The 20,686-nt window shown below is 46.8% G+C and overlaps 1 protein-coding gene across 11 annotated transcripts in view; it reads right to left on the bottom strand.

Annotated features, from left to right (window-relative positions):
- RBM33 (RNA binding motif protein 33) overlaps window positions 1–20,686 on the bottom strand; it is a 118,208-nt gene that overhangs the window by 6,560 nt on the left and 90,962 nt on the right. For 5 of the 11 annotated variants that reach the window (XM_082473756.1, XM_082473759.1, XM_082473755.1 and 2 more), the window contains 3 exons: window positions 11,777–11,986; window positions 9,204–9,392; window positions 28–116 (listed from right to left, as the gene is read on the bottom strand). In XM_082473756.1, the coding sequence (XP_082329882.1) occupies window positions 28–116; window positions 9,204–9,392; window positions 11,777–11,986 (488 nt within the window). The remainder of the gene's footprint in view (window positions 1–27; window positions 117–9,203; window positions 9,393–11,776; window positions 11,987–20,686) is intronic. The other 6 variants (XM_082473760.1, XM_082473758.1, XM_082473763.1 and 3 more) reach the window with 3 other exon arrangements.

Here is a 20,686-nt window from a genome sequence, read left to right as displayed (position 1 = left end):
ACCTGTCACCGGGGAATCCAAGGCTACCTGTGGAACTTCTGCTGAAACGCTAATGCATGGGCGGGTTCCTTGAACTTGGCTATGGCTTTCCGCTGCTGGGGAAGCATCTGTAAACTCTGAAGGAAGATGACAGAAACACTTTAGAATCCTGTTGTATAGGGTGTAATATACATATATATATTTTTATACATTAGATTTAATGCAAAATTTGAGTCCAGGCTGACCCTTAGATCACTAAAACAAACTAATTCTACCTCCCTGGCAATTTTTTGTAACCTATCCAGATAATCTATCCAAAACCAGCGCTTCAGTAAGTCACTGCCCTGAGCAGCACTCATTCGTATCCTCCCAGGTTGGTGTTGAGACCTTCCTTCCATCGCGGGGGCTTCCCTGGTGGCGCAGTGGTTAAGAGTCCACCTGCCAATGAAGGGGACACACGTTCGAGCCCTGGTCCAGGAAGATCCCACATGCCGCGGAGCAACTAAGCCCACGAGCCACAGCTACTGAAGCCCGCACGCCTGGAGCCTGTGCTCCGCAACAGGAGAAGCCACCGCAATGAGAAGCCCACGCACCACAACGAAGAGTAGCCCCCGCTCGCCGCAACTAGAGAAAGCCCGCGTGCAGCAACGAAGACCCAACGCAGCCAAAAACAATAAATAAATATATATATATATATATATATACACACACACACACACACACACACACACATATATATAAAGACCTTCCATCATTTGCCCCGTCAGCCACCCAATCTTCTCTCTAAACCTTCTTGGGGAGGCCCAGGACAGGTGTCCTCGGAAAGTTACTTTCTGGTTTCACGTCTTCCTGTCAGGCGATTTTCCACGGGGCCCTCGTCAGCTTTTTAAAAGTACAATACTCATCATACAGGAGGAACTGCTGTAAGGCAATGGGACCCCACGGTCGGAGTGGGTAGTTACCTCCTAATTACCACTGGGGTAAATTAAGGGTTTCATATATGTAGCTGGGCCACAGTGAGGGGCAGCTGTGTCTGTGGCAGCCATCAGCACAATTTGGTCACGGTTTGTGCTTTAAAAAGTCTGAGAGAAGTGGCATCTTAAATTAGACCTTTAGGGGACTTCCCTGGCGGTCCAGTGGTTAAGACTTCACCTTCCAATGCAGCGGGTGCGGGTTTGATCCCTGGTCGGGGAGCTAAGATCCCACATGCCTCGTGGCCAAAAAAACCAAAACATAAAACAGAAGCAATACTGTAAGAAATTCAATAAAGACTTTAAAAATGGTCCACATCAAAAAAACCTTAAAAAAAAAATTAAATCTTTAGGATTTGAAACAACCATTCCTGAGGCTACTGTTTGCAGTAAAAACCAAGTGAGTTCATGAAGAAGATGGATCCATCCGGTGAAGAGACGGGTGCAGGGACAGTGGACTTACACCTGGTCCTCCCTCACACCTGCCCTGAGGACAAGGGGCAGCTTTGTGCTTCCCCGAGGACTGGAGATGTAGGATTCCAGGATCTGGGAGGGATGGGCCGGAGGAGAATTCGGATTTCTCAGCCAGTCCCACTCTCCAGAGTCTGATCCTTCTCAAGCATTTTGGTGACTTGCCATGTGTGTCTGGGGCAATGAGCAAAGTGGCAGGGGGGGCCTTGCTACCACGGGGACACAGCCTGAGGAAGCAGCACAGGAGTCAGTGGCGGGGAACCGTCTGCTGTGTCTGGGCTTCTGTCCAGTGACGCTTAACAGCCAGAAAAAATAACTAATGGTAACACACAACCCTTTAGAAGTATTTACACACATGGCTGTTTCATTTTAAAGCATTTGTTCAAAGACCTACAACAAAAGCACACAGGCAAAATATCAATTCCTTGACATATGTTCAAAAAAGGTATACTGTATATGAAATAAGCACTCTCCATTTTAGTAAACAGAACTCCCATGAGTAAAACATGACCAGGAGAGCGCTAAAATAATATTCTTCCCCAAAAGTTGCTTTTCAGTGCTTCGCACAGAAATAAAGAGTTTCAAGCCTCCGCGTCACACGGCACTAAGGTTTACACACAGGCTCCCCCCGCGGGGGGGCGGTCAGACAGCCTGGGGCCCATCACCAACCAGACCCGGACCAGTGAGAGCACCAGGCCCGGAGGTGGCAGAGGCAGCCACCAGGCAGCAGTGAGCTCTGTCTGCCTGGGTTTCTGAAACCAGTTTAGTAGACACCAGAGTTTTCCTCTTCTTTCAGATATAAAAACCAGACGCAGAAGATTTTTCTGGATGATTTCACTTATCATTAAGTTAACTGGACAAGTAAAGTTCAGCAACTTGGTCTTTAATTAACGCCATCAATTAATTTCTCTTGGACACATTGTCAGCATGCGGCTTTTCTGGCCTCTCAAATTCCACTTTTGTTACTTGACAAAGACCTGTTTTCTCTGCCAGCCCCAGCTTTCGGCTCACGCCCACTCTGTGCCTTATCCTTGAATGATCTCCAGTTGTTGAAGCTCTTCTGGAACTGCTCCTGAAGAGAAAATGCAGTGCTGTCCTGTCACCACCAGAGGAGGCCAGAGAAGAATGTGGGTAAGAGCCTGCTTCAAGTCACAAGTCCAACCCAAGCACTGCAGCAGAACCTCCCACCAGGCCCTGCTTTCTAATTCGATCTCGGGCGCCTCAGGCACCCTTTTCCTCTTCCGGCCACATGGCTGCAGTGCTCGAGGGCGCTGGGGTGTAGGCACAGCTTCATACTAACTGCTGCCAGCACTGTGGCAGTTCTTACCACAAGACTTAGAAGAACTTACCTAAACTTATTTTGTCCAAAACTACAAAAATCGCTCAATCAGGAACAGACAAGAAAAAACTAATTTGTTATGATATCACAAATAATTACCCCCACTCTATAATTCACAGCTGGAATCTGGATTTTGAAAATACTATGCTCTTCTTCTGAGAAAAAGCATGTCTGGATGTCATTTCCTCTGGGTGATTTCACAATGTGGAATGAAGGCATGAAGCTTCCTCTTTACCATTTACCAATTTATAAGGTAAGAGGTAAGAAGATACGCTTATCTGTATCTCAGTGGTTTAAAGCTCAATTCGATTGAGAAGGTATCGATCAAGAGAGCATAAACTTTCGATGAAATTTTTTTTAAATATTTATTTATTTATTTATTGGCTGCGTCAGGTCTTAGTTGCGGCACGCAGGATCTTTCGTTGAGGCCCTCGGGCTCCTCTCCAGTTGAGGCGCGCAGACTTAGTTCCCCCGCGGCATGTGGGATCTTAGTTCCCCGACCAGGGATGGAACCTGCGTCCCCTGCATTTCAAGACGGATTCTTAACCACTGGACCACCAGGGAGGTCCCTCAATGAAAGTTTTAAATCACAGGAAGGAGTTGGTTCTCAATAGTCAACAAAAGTAATAAGAACATTGTCTTAAAATGTTTTCTGTCTGTTCCCCTTTATTGACATTTTTGCACCCTTTTCCAAAAAACAAAACCTATTTTCAGATATAAGATTGAATTGCTAAAACTGTCAATATTCAACCATTTCTGACCTACCAAAACGACAAGTATTAGCGATCACTTTATTGGGAAGAGAGGAAAAGACACTGTCCACTAATAAGCTAAAAACTTACTATGATCACCAGCTTCTACTTTGAAAATATGTGCTTCTTCTAATCAGTAGCCCATTTCCAAATAATTAAACACTTCAATTCACCCAGAATGAACGAAGAGTTAAACTTTGTCTCCAGTCTACACACTCACTCTGACCCCGCCCCATCTCCCCCACAAATACGGTACTGGCCCACGGAGAGACAGGCTAACTTGCCCACGCCCACCCTGATACACTTCTCATTTTTCAGAGACAAGACATCTGCAGACAATTTGAGAATAACTGTGCTACTACTATAAGTAGCAAATTACCAGTTAAAATACTCCTTTAATTGGCCGCTTCCTTTGTTTATATTCAGCCATCCCATTCAGGGCCATTTGACTGAACTGCCACAAGGCACTACGTTAACGGTAGAAAAGCTGCGACAACCTACAATTTAAGTCCAGAAAAATGTCCATGCTGTTCAGAACCTTGGCCGTTTCTTCCCTGATTAGGAGAAGTTCTTCCTCTTTCTAGAAAGAGCTTGTGTTCATGTCCATGTATACTAATAAATTACAATATTAAGGGGATTCTTTTTTTTTTTAAACATCTTTATTGGAGTATAATTGCTTTACATTGTTGTGTTAGTTTCTGCTGTATAACAAAGTGAATCAGCTATACGTATACTTATATCCCCATGTGAATGTTCAGGGGATTCTGAAATGATTCTGCAGCCCTGAAAATCAATTAAACTATTCTCCCACTCTGGCCAACAGTTCCCAGCACCTTCAGGAATCAACCTAAAGCCAAAAATGATATTGATATTAGTTGTTTTAAACAAGTGAAATTGCTCAAACAAGAGCCCCACTGATCAATCATTAGAAATCTACTCTCTCGGGCTCCACCCCAGACAAGACACCCTGGGGTGGGCCCAGCCTCCAGGGACAGCTTGGGAACCATCGAGGGACACGCGCTAGTCCTCCTTTCTCACGCGATGGCACCTGCACGTGTTGGTGGCAGCTGGCCTATGCCCTTTAAATCTTTTCTTCTCCGGCCTCGCAGTCGGCTTCCTCAAGCCAGTCCTCGGGCAGCATGGCGCAGGACCCCTTCACTCCGGACTCTTTTCTGTGCGCAGCCCACCCGACCTCTCGCTGGTGACGGGGCAGCGTCTCAGGCTGCTCCATCACACACGCTGCTTCTCACGGAAATCAACGACTACTCCCATGCCTGTTCATATTTAACTAATCATCGCAGCGCGTGTGGTCTTTTCTGATGCCGATTCTGTTTTTTCCTCGATTCCTATGTTTGGGCTTCCTTGTGTCCACGGCGTAAGTGCTGTTCTTTCTGCTCTGATACAGTTTAAAGACATTCTGAGGCCCTCCTCTTCCACACTCACCTTCATCTTGCACAAACGTGCCCTGCAGGTAAGAGCCCGTGTCTTATCACATGGTCTGCCTGGAATCCTCTTTTTTCTTTTGGGATTATTTACAACAGTGTTTTCAGAACTTTGTGTGGGAGCCTCCAATTAACAGTTTTTCCCATTATGGTTTCAGATCATGCGGCCACGCCTATATTTTCTTTAAACCTCCTGACGTCGGTTTTCGGAAAGTCTACATTTGACTATGCCTGGTGTTTTCCTTCCCAAACGTCCTGAACTTCAAAATGACTGAACTGCTTTCACTGAGATCCCAGCTTTCTCCACATCTCCCACCAGACATCCCTGGTCAGTCAGAACCAGACGCAAAGAAGGTAACATGGTCTCATCCCAGAAGGCGAGATGCTCCAACGTGACCCCACCTTACACGACTGCTCAAAGGGGCTCCCTCTCACTGGGCGGCCCAAGATACCCGCCAGAATGAGGGCTTTCCAAGTGCCTGGTTCCCTGGAACTACCGCATCGGGAGCTTGGCAAACTTGGTGGGTCCCGGAGGGCCTCTCCTCAGCAGCCTGAAGCGACCCCCCCAGAGGACTCTGCTCTGGGACAGCAGGCCGCCTTTCGAGAGCACACGCTTTCCCTCAATGGCACGTGGAGGCCTCCGTGTTTCTTCCATTCCCCCTTCTGGGCGACGCCAGGGAATGGTGAAAGAGGTAGGAGACAGCGCTTGCAAGCTTGTGTGGTTCATGAGACTCACGTAGGTGACGTACTTGGTTGGGGAGCTGCACACCAAGAAACGGCAGACTCGGGACCGAAACCGAAGCCCTCTCTCAAAGCCCAACACTTGCTGCTGCACCGCCGCATCCCGGAGGGCCCGGCAGCTTCGAGGACGAGCCGCCATGGCCACTCCGGTCACTCGGGCTCTCGGTTTAGTGACTACCTTCCAGGGTTGTTGGAGAAATCAGGGAAGAAGCCAGGGAAAAGTGAACAGCACGGTGCCAGGCACGTGTTGGCCTAATCTAAGCCTCAGCGGTTATTACTGCCGTTGCTCATGGCCAGTGCCCAGCTTTTTATTTTAGTGATGATCACAACAAGGAAAATACTTTTATTTTTACACCATGGCGTTTCATTTCTCTATAGGATAACACATTTTTCTTCTTAACAGTTTTAGGCAAAATCCCACAAACAGGGAAATAAGGATAGCTAAGCAAAGGGGCTCAGAAGTTATAACTACCTTACTTCCTGACCCGAAGAGTTAACTTGGCTTCAGTCCTCCGGAACGCAGCGGGAGGCCGCTCCGTGGGAACGTGCGCTGGTCACCGGAGGGGCACCTGCGCGAGGCTCACCTGTCTGTGGAGTCCCCATGCCCCCGCACAGGTCAGCCTCCCGGAGCCCCACCCGCACCCAGCCGGCCCCTCCCTTCCCTGAGAGCAAGACCCCCCCAGTGTCCGGGCAGAACCTTCTTTCTGATTCTTTCTATATCACTGCTAGAGAGTGTACCAGGTGGGCTTATTCTCACTGCACCCTCTCACCTGAAACTCTCAAACACGCTGCGATGCTTCCTGTGTCATTTCTACCGCTGGTCAGAATATTTCTGACAAAATCCTATCATTTTTCCTTATTCTGTCAGTGAGTCTACAGATAAATGTCTTTAAAAAGGACTCTTTAGAGAGGCTTATGAGAACAGGTTAAGGGGACAGCACACTAACAGGGGAGTGACGCCGCCACAGTAAAGAAGCAGAGCTGACGTGTTAAAGGCCCAAAGGAACGGGCCTTTCTAGTCCAGACACCGCCTCTTGCTGTTACACTAAGTGAACGCCAGGTGGCACCACAGCCCAGCCCACCAGAGGCTTGACACACGTTTCTTCCTCAGCCAGCGCAGCGCGGCGGGGGGCCTGGGTCCCCTAACCATCCCTCTGAAGTGTACTTATAGTTAAGCCACAATGAAGTCTTGTTATAAACGCCTTTAAAAAATTTATACCTAGCAATATCATTCTTTAGCTATCTAATGCTGGCAGAAGCTTGCTATTGACAGATCAGTTTGTTTGTTTTTTTAAATTGAGAAACTCAGCACTTTGTGAATGCAGTGTTTAAAAATCTATAAACTCCCCCTCAAAACCATTCCATGGAACTAAGTTAAGACTGGCAAGAAACGAGAGCTCTGCTTTTTGCTCCCTGGGACGGACGAACATGCCCTACTGAGTAAGTGCTAGATTCATCACCCTTGGGGGTTTTTTACGGTGGCATTTTCAGGGTACCTGATGTAACTCAGAAAACACCACTCTCATTTTCCTATCTTCCTCTCCCTTTCTAGTTAAGAGAAGCCCTTAAAACACTTGAGATTGTTTTTGCCTGGCTTTAAGTGCCCTCAGTTAAACTTTACTTATTAACACAATGATCTCTAATCCTTCTTTCCAGAACAGGAGAAAAAAAAAAAAAAAAAAAAGGCAAATGGGAGGAAAGATGGCCCCCAAAATGAAGAACTCAAAATTCAGTTTTTAAGATGGATAAAACCAAGGTTCGGTGTTTTAGCAGTGGCTCCAAGCTAACTTTCGCAGGGCAGTCAACCTCACGCAGTGCTGTAAGCAGCAACGGCACTGCCATTCACACTTCCTGAAAACCGAATCACATTCAAGGATGCTCAAGATACGGAGGAGGAAGCAAAGCCCAGGAAACGAGCAGGTCACATGTGGAAAGCAACAGTGCTACCACTTCCCACCCCAACACAGACACCAGGAACACGAGCCCTCAGAGAACAGACTGGACGAGGCCCCGGGTCTTTAACTCCAGGCTCCCTGATGAACTGTGATTTGACCCCAAGTTTTCAACCACCATTTGTTTGAGAATCCACTCAGGATAACCATATTTTAATGCATTGTAAGTTCTCTAATGCCAGTTCTGTTCCTGCAGATTAATCCGTGTTATGACAGACTGTCCAAGGACAACTGTCCTTGGACAAGAGCTTAATGCCTCTTGATGACTGACAAGCCGCTACTGACCACACAGCTGGGAAACTGACCCTACTAAAAACGGAAGCCACAGTCTCTGGTTAACGTTTCACTATTACATACACATGAAAACTAAGCTTAACCATCTCTCTGAGAATCCAAGGATGAAGGCAGAAGTAGTTAAACCTAAACAACGAAATCATCTCGGAAGGGCTTCCATCTACGTTACGCCTCACTCTTTGTCAACACTCAATGGTAGATGAAGGCTTAAAATACACTAAAAATTAATTACTTGTGTCAACTCTGTTTCCCCATTAACCCATGAAGCAAGACACCTTAAAAGAAAGCACTCTGTGCTTTCTGTGTTCTTTTTTTTTTTTTTTGGCCATGACGCTTTCGGGACCTTAGTTCTCCCCGACCAGGGATCAAACCTGTGCCCCCTGCAGTGGAAGCACGGTAACCACTGGACCGCCAGGTAAGTCCCCTTTCTGTGCACTTTTTACTCAGAAATCTAACATTCACACTCCACGTCCTACGATTTGCATCAAACATCCTTCCGAAGTGCTCCAGCCTCAGACACGGATCCTGGCGCAGGATGGGGGGGTGTGCTGCTCACGGCTGTGACTGGGGCGGGGGGGAGAGGCGGGGAGGCGGGGAGCTGGCAGGAAAGGCCAGAGTTGGGGACACGCTGCTCAAGGAAAACCAGGTCTACCCACTGCACTGGTTTACCTCCAGGGCTCTAGAGGCTGGAGCGATCAGGGATTTCAGTGGCAATTTTTGTTTACAACACAACTGGAGACCTATTTGCTGCCAGCTCAGCAGAGATCTTCACGCATTTAGAATTAGCCAGTTTTAAAATCAAGAGACCAAAATATAGTCCACATTATTTTACATTTGTAAAGTCTAAAGCAAGTTCCAAAGGTGTTAACATGTGAGGCTATTTCTGAAAATTAAGGTCAAAAGGCTAAATACTTTAAAATTTTAAAATTGTTACACACAAAACAAGTGTGTGATAAAGCAAAAAGATTGTGTGTTTGGGTGCACAGTAGAACTTTAGGATAATTTGAGGATTTCAAAGGATAATTTGTTCAGCTAGAATAAATATTTCATAACGTTTCTGAGCACCTGATAATTTCCAAATAATCTAACCCTAAGGCAAAAGTTCTGGCATCAAGTGTGCACAGTAGATAAAATATGTGTCTTTCTTCTCAAGAGTACTGTTTTAACATGAAGTAACCAACACAAAGGGATTTTAAATGAAGAAATAACCGAGTCCTGGGAAGGACAACAGGCACCGACAGAGCGGGCCCCAGGTGACCCACCTGAATGGGTCCTACTGACATCAGCAGGCTCTTCAGTTGGGCGTCAGTAGTGGATGAAGAAAGCCCTTCAACAGACACGACGCAGGGCTGAGGCTTGCACTCCACCACCCGGAGATTCTGCTTGTTCGGCATCAGGCGGCCCCGGCCCATCGCACCTGCCATTCCCCGGCCTCTCCCGTGCATGATGACCTGGCAACAACAAAAGGAACTATTCAAGGTTGAAGCTTGGGGGTTTTTTTCACAGCTACTAAGATACAAAAGTGAACAAATCAGAATCCATTAAAATATACCGTGAGCGAAAGGACCTTCTGTAGTTTTTATCCACTATCAGAAAAGGGTTTAATGTCTAAATAAGACCACAGTACCCAGCAAACTGGAGTGAAAGAAAAGGAAGGAAAAGGAAGTAGCGAAGTCTGCACCTATCTTGGTGCCAAGCATGGTACTAGGTAGGCACTTTCTGTGCTACCATCATTCTGTAGACAAAGCAGCAGGATCACAGGGGTTCAGAAACTTGCTGCGAGTAACACAAAGATCTGGGTCCAGTCCTTATCGGCCCCAGAGCCCAAATTTCTCCCACTGTATCCCAGGCAAACCCAGCGGGGGCCATGGGGCTGGGCATGGTGCTCCCCACAGCCGCCTCCCTGTCACGGCAAGCCACAACTCTACGTACCCTGGAGGGCGGATTCTGCAGCAGGGGTCCCACCGGCTGCACCACTGCACATTACACTCCTCTGCAGGGCTTTCAAAACAAAACCAAGAACCCAAACTACAACGACTGAGTGCCCCTGTCCCCCACCGAAATTACAACCATCACTGGCCTCAGGTAGGGCCCAGACCTTAGCATTTTTTAAAGCCGTCCAGGGCTCAAAACCACTGTTCTGGGATCTTTTAAACAAGAAGGAACAGCTGAGCTTTCCGGTCTTTTCTAATCCGGCAATTAGATAAAGCACCAGCACCCCCCAGATCAGGACAACAGTGAAACGCAGATACGGATGTGCCTGGGCTCACTGGGCTTTCCAGACATCCTGCCCAATTCTGCCCGAGAGTCGGGGTAGAAAGAGCCAAAAATGACCTCCCGTCCCATCACAGGAAAGGGCAGAGAGGAAGGCAGACAGAAATCAGAATGGAACCTTAGTATATGAATGGGTACCACACAAAGGGAAACTGAGAAAAAAAACGCAACACTTGTGAACATTCCACAGAAGGTGACACTACTCCTGTGAAGTGGGTTCTTGGAGTGCAAAAGGGTATTTCAAGAGAAGTCACGCGGGAAAACACCATCAGAAAGGGTGAGTTCCACCGCCTGGAAAGCAGCAGTAAACAAGCGGTCTTTGTGGGCTGCGACGTTAATAACAGCCCTTTCCCACAGGCTGGCGTACATTCCAGGCACCGCGTATCTTCTTATAAAACCCTCACAGAAGCCCAAACAAGACAGCAAAGATTACGTCCTCGCTTTATAGGAGAGTGACCTGAGGGTGAAGATGAAGAAACGCGAGTGCTTTATCTACGTGTACAACAGCTGTATTGGGGGGGCGGGGGGGGTGGGGGTTTCTACCGTCTTTCTCATCGCATACCCAGGGACAACACCTGACTGAAGAAAATTTAGACTGGAGCAATTTTTAAAGAGTGTATCTGAAGATACGACAATGTGTCTGTGCCTGTGCCACCTGCAGCAAAAATGTCACAATTCTGTTTGTCCCTGTATCATAAGGTATTTATGAGTTAATAAATCCGGAGTAACTGAATTACTTCAAAGACCTAGAATGGTCTTAGGCTAAAACTACTCCTTAATATCAACTGCAAGGCAAGCAGAGAGGATGAACTGGCAGAGTTCAGAGCTTTCTAGAAGAAACTCAGAGCAGGTATTGCTGCCCCTCTTCCACCCTAAGGTCATCAGGCAAGGGGCATCTGGCTTCTGCGCCAAGAGGGGACCTTGCTGTCAGGCAGAGAGGGGGGCCTTGGGAAAGCTACAGAGACACCCTCACCAGAAGCTGGGGGCGGGGGGGCGCGGTCCCCACCAGGACATGACGGGACAAGGGGGACGCCCCTCTCCTCGGGAAGGTTAAATTCACAAGGGGTCCTGGATGCCCACACCTCGTCTCCCACACTGAGCTCGGAGAAGGGAAACACCCCCTCGACCCCCAGAGCGAGGGAGGGAGGAGGGAAGAGCCGGGGGGAGAGGCACTGTCTCGGGCAAGGTCCTTCAGCCCCGAAGGCTTCCCACCTGCGAGCTGGGGTGACAAGGAGGAAGCAGCCTCTGGAGGAGCAGCTGGCAGGGGAGGAAGGAGCGCCGGGCTGGGCTCCGTGCAGGGCTGTCCCCAGAGCACGGCTCAGAGCTGCCCGAAATACCCGCAGCCTGGGTTTATTAGGGTGATTTCCCAGCATCGTACCACTAAAAAAGTCACGAGAGGAAAGCGCTTCTGTGAACACGTGAGCTTTCAAAGCCAGGGCAAAGGAAACTGTGGCTCATTTGTCCACAATCTGAGCACTCCTGCTGCGCCAGGCACTCCCATCAGCGGGTTCACGGGGCTCCGGCGCCACGCTCCTGGTGCGGGGGCAGTAACAGGCAGTACCTTCTTGGCCGGGTGAATTCCTTGGATGCTCTTGATGCCTGGAGGGCCGGCTGAGTGCACGTGGGCCCCCACCGGAGGGTGCTGGGGCTGCTGAAGCGCCCCCTTGGTCAGCGTCACCTTGCGGGCAGGCTGCTGTCTCACTTCTGGGGGCTGAGGGAGCCGCTGAGGCTGGCCCTCCAGGTGAAAAAAGCCATCGCTCTCTCCTCCCTGCTGAAACCAAGGCAGCACGCTGGTCAGTCTCCGCACAAGCAGGCATCCCCCCCCAGCATCGGGGTCCACCTCGATCAGTGTTCAACTGAGAAGCAAAACCATCAAGGCTGCCATTTCACTAGGGCCACTAAGGAAATTTCTTATTTGACGGGTGTTTGGGTTTTAATAGTATTTTTCAAATTTAAAACTAAGATCTTTAATTACTGTATCCACTCAAGAGGTCTATAATTACTAAAGTAAGTGCTGTTGAGTTCAGCGAAATAGTGCTTGACTTTAAAAATACTTCGTACTCAACATGCCTTTTCCATCTTCATGAGCGTTCTTGTTAAAATCTGACAGTTTGTCTAGGCAGCGGTTTTAAACTTTTAGCTCCCACCCGAACCTAATGAAAGAGGGCCATCCTCCTGACTCGCCCCGCCGCCCCCCGGCGCTGGCTGTAAGTCCTGGGGCGCGCCCCAGTGCCTCCCTCCCTGCACACTTGGGCTCCCCTGAGCGCCCGCAGGCTGAGGAGCACCCTGGCCCCCCCCCCGAGTCACAAGCGCCCACACGTAGGCTGGCCTCCGGCCTCAGTCCTGTCTGGGACAAGAGCAGACCAGCCAGGAATCCGAGAAACTGAATGAGGAAATTCTAGAAATGAAAGAGTTACTGGAGGCCCAGACAAGTCCTCCCCACGTGGCTGACAGGGAGCCGCGGGGGGACAGCAGGGAGAAGAGCTGAGGCGGGGTCTGAGGGGGCAACCCGCACACAGACCGCCGGCCGAGGGCGAGGCACCGAGTGCCAGCGACTCCTGCACGCTGGCGCACCACTAAGCTAGGCAGCAGCAGGGCTGCCTCCCTAGGAGCCCAGGCTACGAAGTGAAAAACCCAGGCCCAAACGATCCTCTGGTGAAGCCTGTCAACTATTTAAGAAAGACAGACTCCCAATCTTACACACTCTGGTTCAGAAAACAGAAGCGGAGGGACAACTTTCCCACTCATTCTCTCAGACTCGTATTACCTTTTTACAAAAGTCAAACAAAGACATCAAAAGAAACAAAAGCCACAGAAGAATATCCCTCATACATATACATGAAAAAAATTCTCACCAAAACAGCAGCAAACTAAATTCAGCAACACAGAAAAAGAATCATACACTATAACCAAGTAAGATTTACCCCAGGAATGCAAGGTTGGTTTAACTCTCAAAAATCAGTTACCAGACCACATGAGTAGAGGAAAAGACCACATGACCACCTGCACTGACACAGGAAAAGCACTCATAATAAAAATCTTCAATGAACTAGGAACAGAAGGGACAAATCAACCTGACAAAGGAAATCTAGCAAAAATCGACAGCTCACATCATGCTTAGTGTGAGACTAGTCAGGGGTATTCGACCTGCACGTTAGTCACCCGGGGAGCTCTCGGGTGTTAGTGTCCCTGGGCTTTAACCCAGACCCATCCAATTAGACCCTCTGGAGCTGGAACCCAGACATGAGCATATTTTAAAGGCTCGTCCAGTGATGTTGTCCAGCCAGGGCTGAGGACGGCTGAACCAGGTGGGTCCCCCCATAATGTTCTGTGACTCTGTGACTCTATACTGTCGACTATAATTGCCTGAAACGTGATCCTGCTGGGAGTTATTCCCACCTGATGGAAGACTGGCTCCCCAAATGGAAACGGAAGCACTATGGAAAGGCAGGCCCTTCTGCACGACCAGGACCCACGTAAACTCAGGCTGCTCCTTGTGCTTCTGGAGCAGGTGCCCCAGCCAGGCAGGGATGGCCTATTCTCAGCACACAGTTTTTCAAAGTCCTTATCTTGAAAAGCTATGTGAACACTCTCTAGTTTTGTATACGCTTGAAATTTTCTATACTAAAAAGTTGAAAATTGTAAGGATATACACCACATATTCCTATCTTTAAAAGCCAGTAATCCATCACTTATTAATTTACCTAAAATCATATTGAAATTATGTTAGTATAAGATTCATAAATTCACTATTCAAGTGTTAAGTCTCACTGTTCTTAAAAACATCTTTTTACATGGGCTGACACTTCACACTAGCCCCCAGGTCCCACCAGAGGCTGTGCCATAGATGCAGGTGGCACTGGGTCACTAAATTCTCCACACAGCTCAGCTACCTAACAGTCTACTGACTGCTTCTCCACCGTCTACCTTTTTCACGAATGTGGATAAAGGAACTGGCTATGACGTATGGTTTAGCTCTCTGGGAAAAGTCCTCCATTTTGCGGACTCCCTGGCAGCTCATCAGAGGAGGGCAAAGTCTATGGACACCTAGAGCACATGCCATTTTGTAAGGGTCTAGAGGCGCCAGCGGCTTCGACTCTGCTGAGTCTGCTTTTGTTCCCCAAGCCAAAATTTCCTACGCATGTAGATGGCACTGAGGTATTTACTGAAGAAAACAAACAACGGTAGAGCAGGCTTCTGAAAACTACGTAGTTCTGAATGTGCTATTAAAAAAAAGATTACAGTATCAGGATACTAGGTTATAGCCACTGTCAATTAGTACATACATATTTACTAAATGCCACTGTGATACTAAAAAAGCCAGCTTTCAGTTCAGCACTGATACTGGGTGCATCAGAAAACATACTGTCATGCTGTACAAATCGGTAATTAGCTGGTACATGTGGTCTAAAAGGAATGATGTCCATATATACGGTGGACAACACGGTGAATATCGTTGCAGATATTTTCTTTAGCAATCCAGAGCTAAAAATGTAGATGATCTTAAAAAACAAAAAAAGAAAAAGAAAGAAAAAGAGAGAAAACAAAAACGGAATTCCCTCGCCACCAGTGGTCAGGACTCTGTGCTTCCATGGCCGGGGGCCTGGGTTCAATATCCGGTTGCGGAACTAATATCCCACAAGCCGCGAGGAGCGGCCAAAAAAAAAAAAAAAACGTAGATGACCTAGATAGTAAACTTTTATTTAAAAAGAAGAGCTTGCACCAGAAGTAGGATATCTGCCTATTTTTAAGGTGTACACTGTGTGTATGTATTTGGGTGATAAATATGTAACGCTGTGGTGATCCGATGATTTTTAAACTGGGAATTGAGAACAGAAGCATTTAGTCAATAAACACCCCAAACAAAAATTCTCTTTACTGCTATTATGAGTTAAGAGACTGGTGATGATTTATGTCTGACAATATTAGGTCAGAGGAACACCGTGAAAAACAAAGTTCTAAACTTTTTATTTTCCTTTCAAAACAAGTTTATGTTTTAAAGTAAGCTCGATTCCCATCTGCAGTTCGGAAATACAGGTACAGGTATCACAAAAAGCCTCTCCACTTAGGACTTTCTAAGAGATGGCCTGAGAAGACACAGGCAAACGACGTCTGTGGTCAGAGCGCCCGCAGGTCTGGACCTCGCCGCCTGGCGGTCTCCCCGCTCTGTCTGCGTCTCACAAACTCACAAGCACGGTGAGCGCCCCTGCTCCTCCCCGCCCGGGGAGCCTCAGCAGCCGCCAGCCTGACCCGCTCACTCGAGGGGGCCCCCAGAACCTCCGATCCTAAGGTTTCCCAGGCCACGTAACTGCTTTGTTTTTCTCCACAGCATTCATCACCACTCACAGTCCTGTCATGCTCACGAGAAGGGGCGCCCCGCGGGGAGCACCGGTCACCACGGCATCCTCAGGACAGAGAAGAGGACCGACCCCCGAGCAGGCAGACGACAAGCGCTGGGTGAGTCAACGATGAACAAGAAAGAGGGATGTTTCAGGCAGGGATTATAACAAAGGCCCAACTTTTGGAAAAACTGCTATCACCAGCTTACTGACAAGTGACGGGAAGGTCTGGGTAAGCTCTGGAGTTACTTATATTCAGAACAATGTTTTATACCTTCTACAGCTACAAATGATGTAATAAACTTTATAACAGAAATTTCCAAGGCACTCTAGGCTCTCCACCACCATGCTGAATGGCATCATTCAACATGCTCCACTCATGGGAAGATGGATGGAGTTGTTTGCTGGATGTCTTCAATTTGACAAGTAGTACACTGGGGTCTGTACAGAGACTGTTTTCCTTCAATCCTCCCTCAAGGTAAATATTATTATTCTCACTTTGCAAGTGAAAAACCCGAGATCCCTGGTCACACAGTAAGTGCTTCTAGGACTTCCTGTCTCAGTGGTTCCAGAGCATGGACTCCACACGACCTCACAGGCAAGGAGCTTATACTAACATAACTATTTTTAGCAGGGCTGGAAACAAAGGGACTAACCATCATTCAATTAAATCATTTTAAGGAAATGAAGGTTTACTATAATGCTCTGCTCTGACATTTTTCTGGAAACCATGCTGAGGACTCAAGGCTTAAATATAAGTAATAAGTTATTTCATTTTGTAAGAAAAGCAGATTTTTTTTTTTCAGTTGAGAGAACAATTATTTTCTTCCAAATTAGCACAACGAAAAGCTAATTCTTAGGATAAATTTTAAATCCCAGAGTTATTCCGGTTAACACTAGGCAACATTCAACCTACTAACTTCTAGGCTGTGGCCAGAAACATATTTTTTACACCTACTCACATACTCACAGACACAGAAAAAAGGTGAATGAGAACCAAGCCAAACTGAACCCACCTATTTATTTAGAAGTCTTCTACAACTTGTGCATATAGTTAACAGCACTGAAGGAGATCCCAAAATTATTAGTTATGTAAATTTAAAAATACTGTCGATTCAAATTAGGACTTTCAGAAACCTGAAAGTTTCATTAAAAACTTATTAAGTTACATTATCATCTTAATGTAAGGAAATAACTAGTCACCTGTGGATGGCAGATTACATTCCATTCAAAGAAAGGAAATCCACTTTGAAAGTTCATTTCTCTAGGGCGGCACAGTTCCCTTTTAAATTCCTTACACAGCAGTGTGTTTAGACATGATTTTAAATACCTTTTACTTACTCCAGAACAGATGAAAAGAAGTTTGGCCTGTCTTAGACCAACCTGGAAATATTTTCTTGTTTTTTTTCCACAAATAATTATCTTTTAATGAATACTATAAAAATGTCTTTTGAGAGCAGTTTTTCTTAAATATAAAAGGCACTTCCTGAGTTAAGTAAGCTTAGGGAACACTTTTTATCAGCTTAATCGTTACAAAAAATGAGGTTTGTAGCCAACCAACATTAGCATGACAAATTTATTTATAACAAATTGTTTAAACGTATAGATAAAAATGCCCATTGATACTGTCAGGGTATCCTGCAATTTGACAGATCAAATCTTATTTTCATTCTTAAACCTCATGAAGAAGTGGTATCGCTGGCTTGCATTCACTAGTGAGCAAATTGATTAATCCCTCTCTATAGAAATCTCAACTCTTGATTACACCTATCAGACGTTAAGCAGCATTATTCTAGAGTGACAACACTTGACAAATTCCCCAACCATTTTTCTCAGCCTTTGTGGCCCTGCTAGCTTGTATTAACCCTGATGAAAAATTAATTTTCCTTATCGTCTTCTAAACCCCAAAATCCAAATCCGCCAAACTGGCAACTCTTTCTGTAAAGGTATTATGAAAACCTCTATAAAAGATTAATTGCATGTCTTCAGGTGACATTAAATTAATTTCTGTACTCATGACAGACATTTGATACTCCGTACTGAGAGGACAGATAACATTGTCGGGACACAGAGAAGGACAGTGGTTAGGGTCCCAGGGCAGCCTCTTATGAATTCTCCTTTCGATAAGGCCTACTTCACTGTCATGGCAATGGTGCTGATCTGCCAGCCCACAGACCTCACAGAGCAGGTTTCTATTAACTACAACAATGCTGGGCCTAGCCCTGTGATCTTTAGAAAGCTCACCCAGAATCTGGACAATAAATGATATGCATGCTCTACGAAGTTTCTAAACACAAATACATTTCACGCTCTAGTTTGTCTTTGAGACTACTACTTAAAGGAGAAAAGATAAAAGAAAATAAACAGGCTAATAACATTCTTATCCAGGCTCCTGTGTCAATTCCCTAATTAAACCGCTGCAGTATGATACGAGGCGAGGGCACTTCACATGTGCAGTGTCCATCTCTTCTATGCGATAAACTACCCTTACACACGGCAAGCATGCAAAACACGTAAAAGCAGCAACTTAAATCTAAAATGCTTCCTACAAAATGCCAGTAACAGGTCTACACGGGTTGAACTGAAACAAAATCCATAAGGTTAAAGGGATCTCACAAGTGCTTGCTTGGGCTTCCTGGAGAAAAAAAGGATTCAAGCGGTAGGTGCACCAGGATTTCGCCTTATGGGGATAACACGGCACAGTTATTCACGTTCTCTCTCTCTCTCTCAACATTCTACCTTTCTGAAACTACCTAGGTTTGGGGAATCTTTTAAAAGCAAAATTAATTGGCCTTTGGAGAAATATACCAAAGCCCTGAGCCTGTGAGGGGATCTGATACCCCAGGATTCTCCAATTTCTACAGCACAGACCTACCAATCTAAAAAAAGGAAAGGACTGCCAGAAGTGAGACTGCGGTTCACCCAGCAGCAGGGGCCCATAAACTCTGGCTTCTCCAGCAAGAGCGCCCCCGTAGGGGTGAAGCTCCAGACTCTGGAAAGCAGACGCTTCCAACCTGCCCCGGATGGGCAGCTGGGAAGGACCTACTTTAGAGCGCTGGGTGACTTCCCGGCGCAGATGACGAGGCTCCTATTCTTGGTAGCCGTTCGAAGTGAGGAGAGGGAAGTTACCCAAGACGCTGGAGAAAGCAGATTCCTTTTCTGCTGGAGAAGGTGGGTTAGCAAATCCTGATTCCTAATTACAAGAGAATTATTTCTGATTTAAACCACTTATTTCGCTCTGAAAGAAACACCATATGCCTAAAAACACCTATAAATTCATGTGTAGACATTCTAATTCATTAAAACTGATTTCTGTCCTTTAATGAACAGTAGTCTATTTTGCCCAAATTTAGAGGTCACATGTTTATGAATGCTTAAAAGGTCATGCCTCTAGAAGTTATCAATTCTTCCCACCAAAGTGTTTCAAAGCTCTTAAAAACAATTATTTATGCACAGTAGCTTCTCCTCCAAAAGAAGATTCCAGAATATACATCTTATCAAACAAGCGATTAATCAAGATTCGTGCCCCATTTTTCTTCCTCTCTTATTTGCCTTTCGGCCACCTGACTGCTCATCAGCTCCTCTAACAGGGAAATGATCGGGCAACAAATGAGGCCCAACTACAACCAGCCACTTGGCCACTCTCCCCACCAGAGAGGAGAGGGATGGCAGGACGAGAGGGAACCAGGGGTCAGCAAGGTGGGAGTCTGAGCTCTCACCTCCTTGGACGGTGGTGCCTCCACGCCCACCCCCACGCCCCGTCCATCTGGGCAGGGCCTCTCCTGGCTCCCCTACCTGTGTCAAAGCAGCTTCTCTTACACTCAGCTTCCCAGAGGTGTTTCTCTATCACAAGCCCACTGCAGTTCTGTCCTTTACTACCCATTTGCAACTCACTTTCATCTGACTTGCTTTCTCCTGGTCCTCTAGCACGGCATCAGCTCTTGGGTACTGCCCGAAACCATGGCATCAAGTCAGCTTCCACCAGAAACCAATGAGTCAGGACAGCTGAGTCCTCCAGCCGTGGCCAGGCAGCCTGGCGAGTCACAGAATGACATCCACAGCGTGAGCCTTGTTCCGCCTTGGCCTGGGGCATGGGTCTCCCCAAGAACGAGCCATCACCACAGACTCATCAATCAACAGCCAAATGTACGACACAATCGCTTCTTGTAAACTGAATTAACAAGGATTAGTGCTATTTTTGGTGTTATCATACTCTGCTTACTAGTGTCATCTAAATGTCTACGATATACAGCTATTACTTTTATAGTCAGAAGTACCGTGGGGCGGGGGGGGGGGGGGGGGGGCTGACGACGACACGACACTGTGTTAACTCCTCCTTGGATATTTCCATAAAGAAACTGTAAACAATACCTGTATTTTTAAAGGGAGAAGCTACTTATTTTCTCTACTATTTCAACAAATGTTTCTTAAATATTTATAATGTATTTGAGACAAAAAATGAACTGAAGCGGAAACCCAGCCTCAGTCAGGAGCAGTGACCAGGAGCCAGCTCCAGCAGTGGGCAGAGAAGGGCAGGGCGTGGCGGCGGCGTGCAGGTGCGGTGCCGAGAAAAGGCGCAGCGTGAGTGTGGACGGAGCAGGGAGACAGAACCGCAAGAGCAAGGCGGCCAGACCATGGAACAACAGGGCACGTCCAGAGAACGGGAGGCTGCGAGGGTGACCACTTGCATCCCCACCTGCGACTCCTTCTCAGACTACGGTCCTCGAAGACTGACAGATGACTCCAAGACCAGCACTTCTGTTTCTAGTAAATCTGATACACAGTGTAAGAAACTCCTTATACTATTTTTGCAACTTCTCTTAAATTGAGATTACGTATATCAAAATTAAACGGCCTCCACTCCACAAAAAAAGATCAGGTATGCACACACCATCGCGCTAGAGAAAATCTGAGAATAATTTTTGAGGAAGCGAAGAAATCTACAAATGCACACCAACCCCCAAAAGCAAGCTCACACAAACAAATTGGGACCTTCTACGTGAAGCATTTTGACAGCCTTTTAAAGGTAAAATACAAGAGTATCACGACTGGACAGCTGGCTTTCCTGCTGAGGCATTCTGTGCTTCTCCCATTTCTCTGTGTGGCCAGCAGAACAAAGGGCTTTTTACTTA

Source organism: Balaenoptera physalus (genome assembly GCF_965194825.1).
Source record: "Balaenoptera physalus genome assembly, chromosome: 8".
NCBI lineage: Eukaryota > Metazoa > Chordata > Mammalia > Artiodactyla > Balaenopteridae > Balaenoptera > Balaenoptera physalus.
The sequence above is the reverse complement of the archived record's forward strand: the minus strand, read 5'-3'. Positions and strand labels throughout refer to the sequence as shown.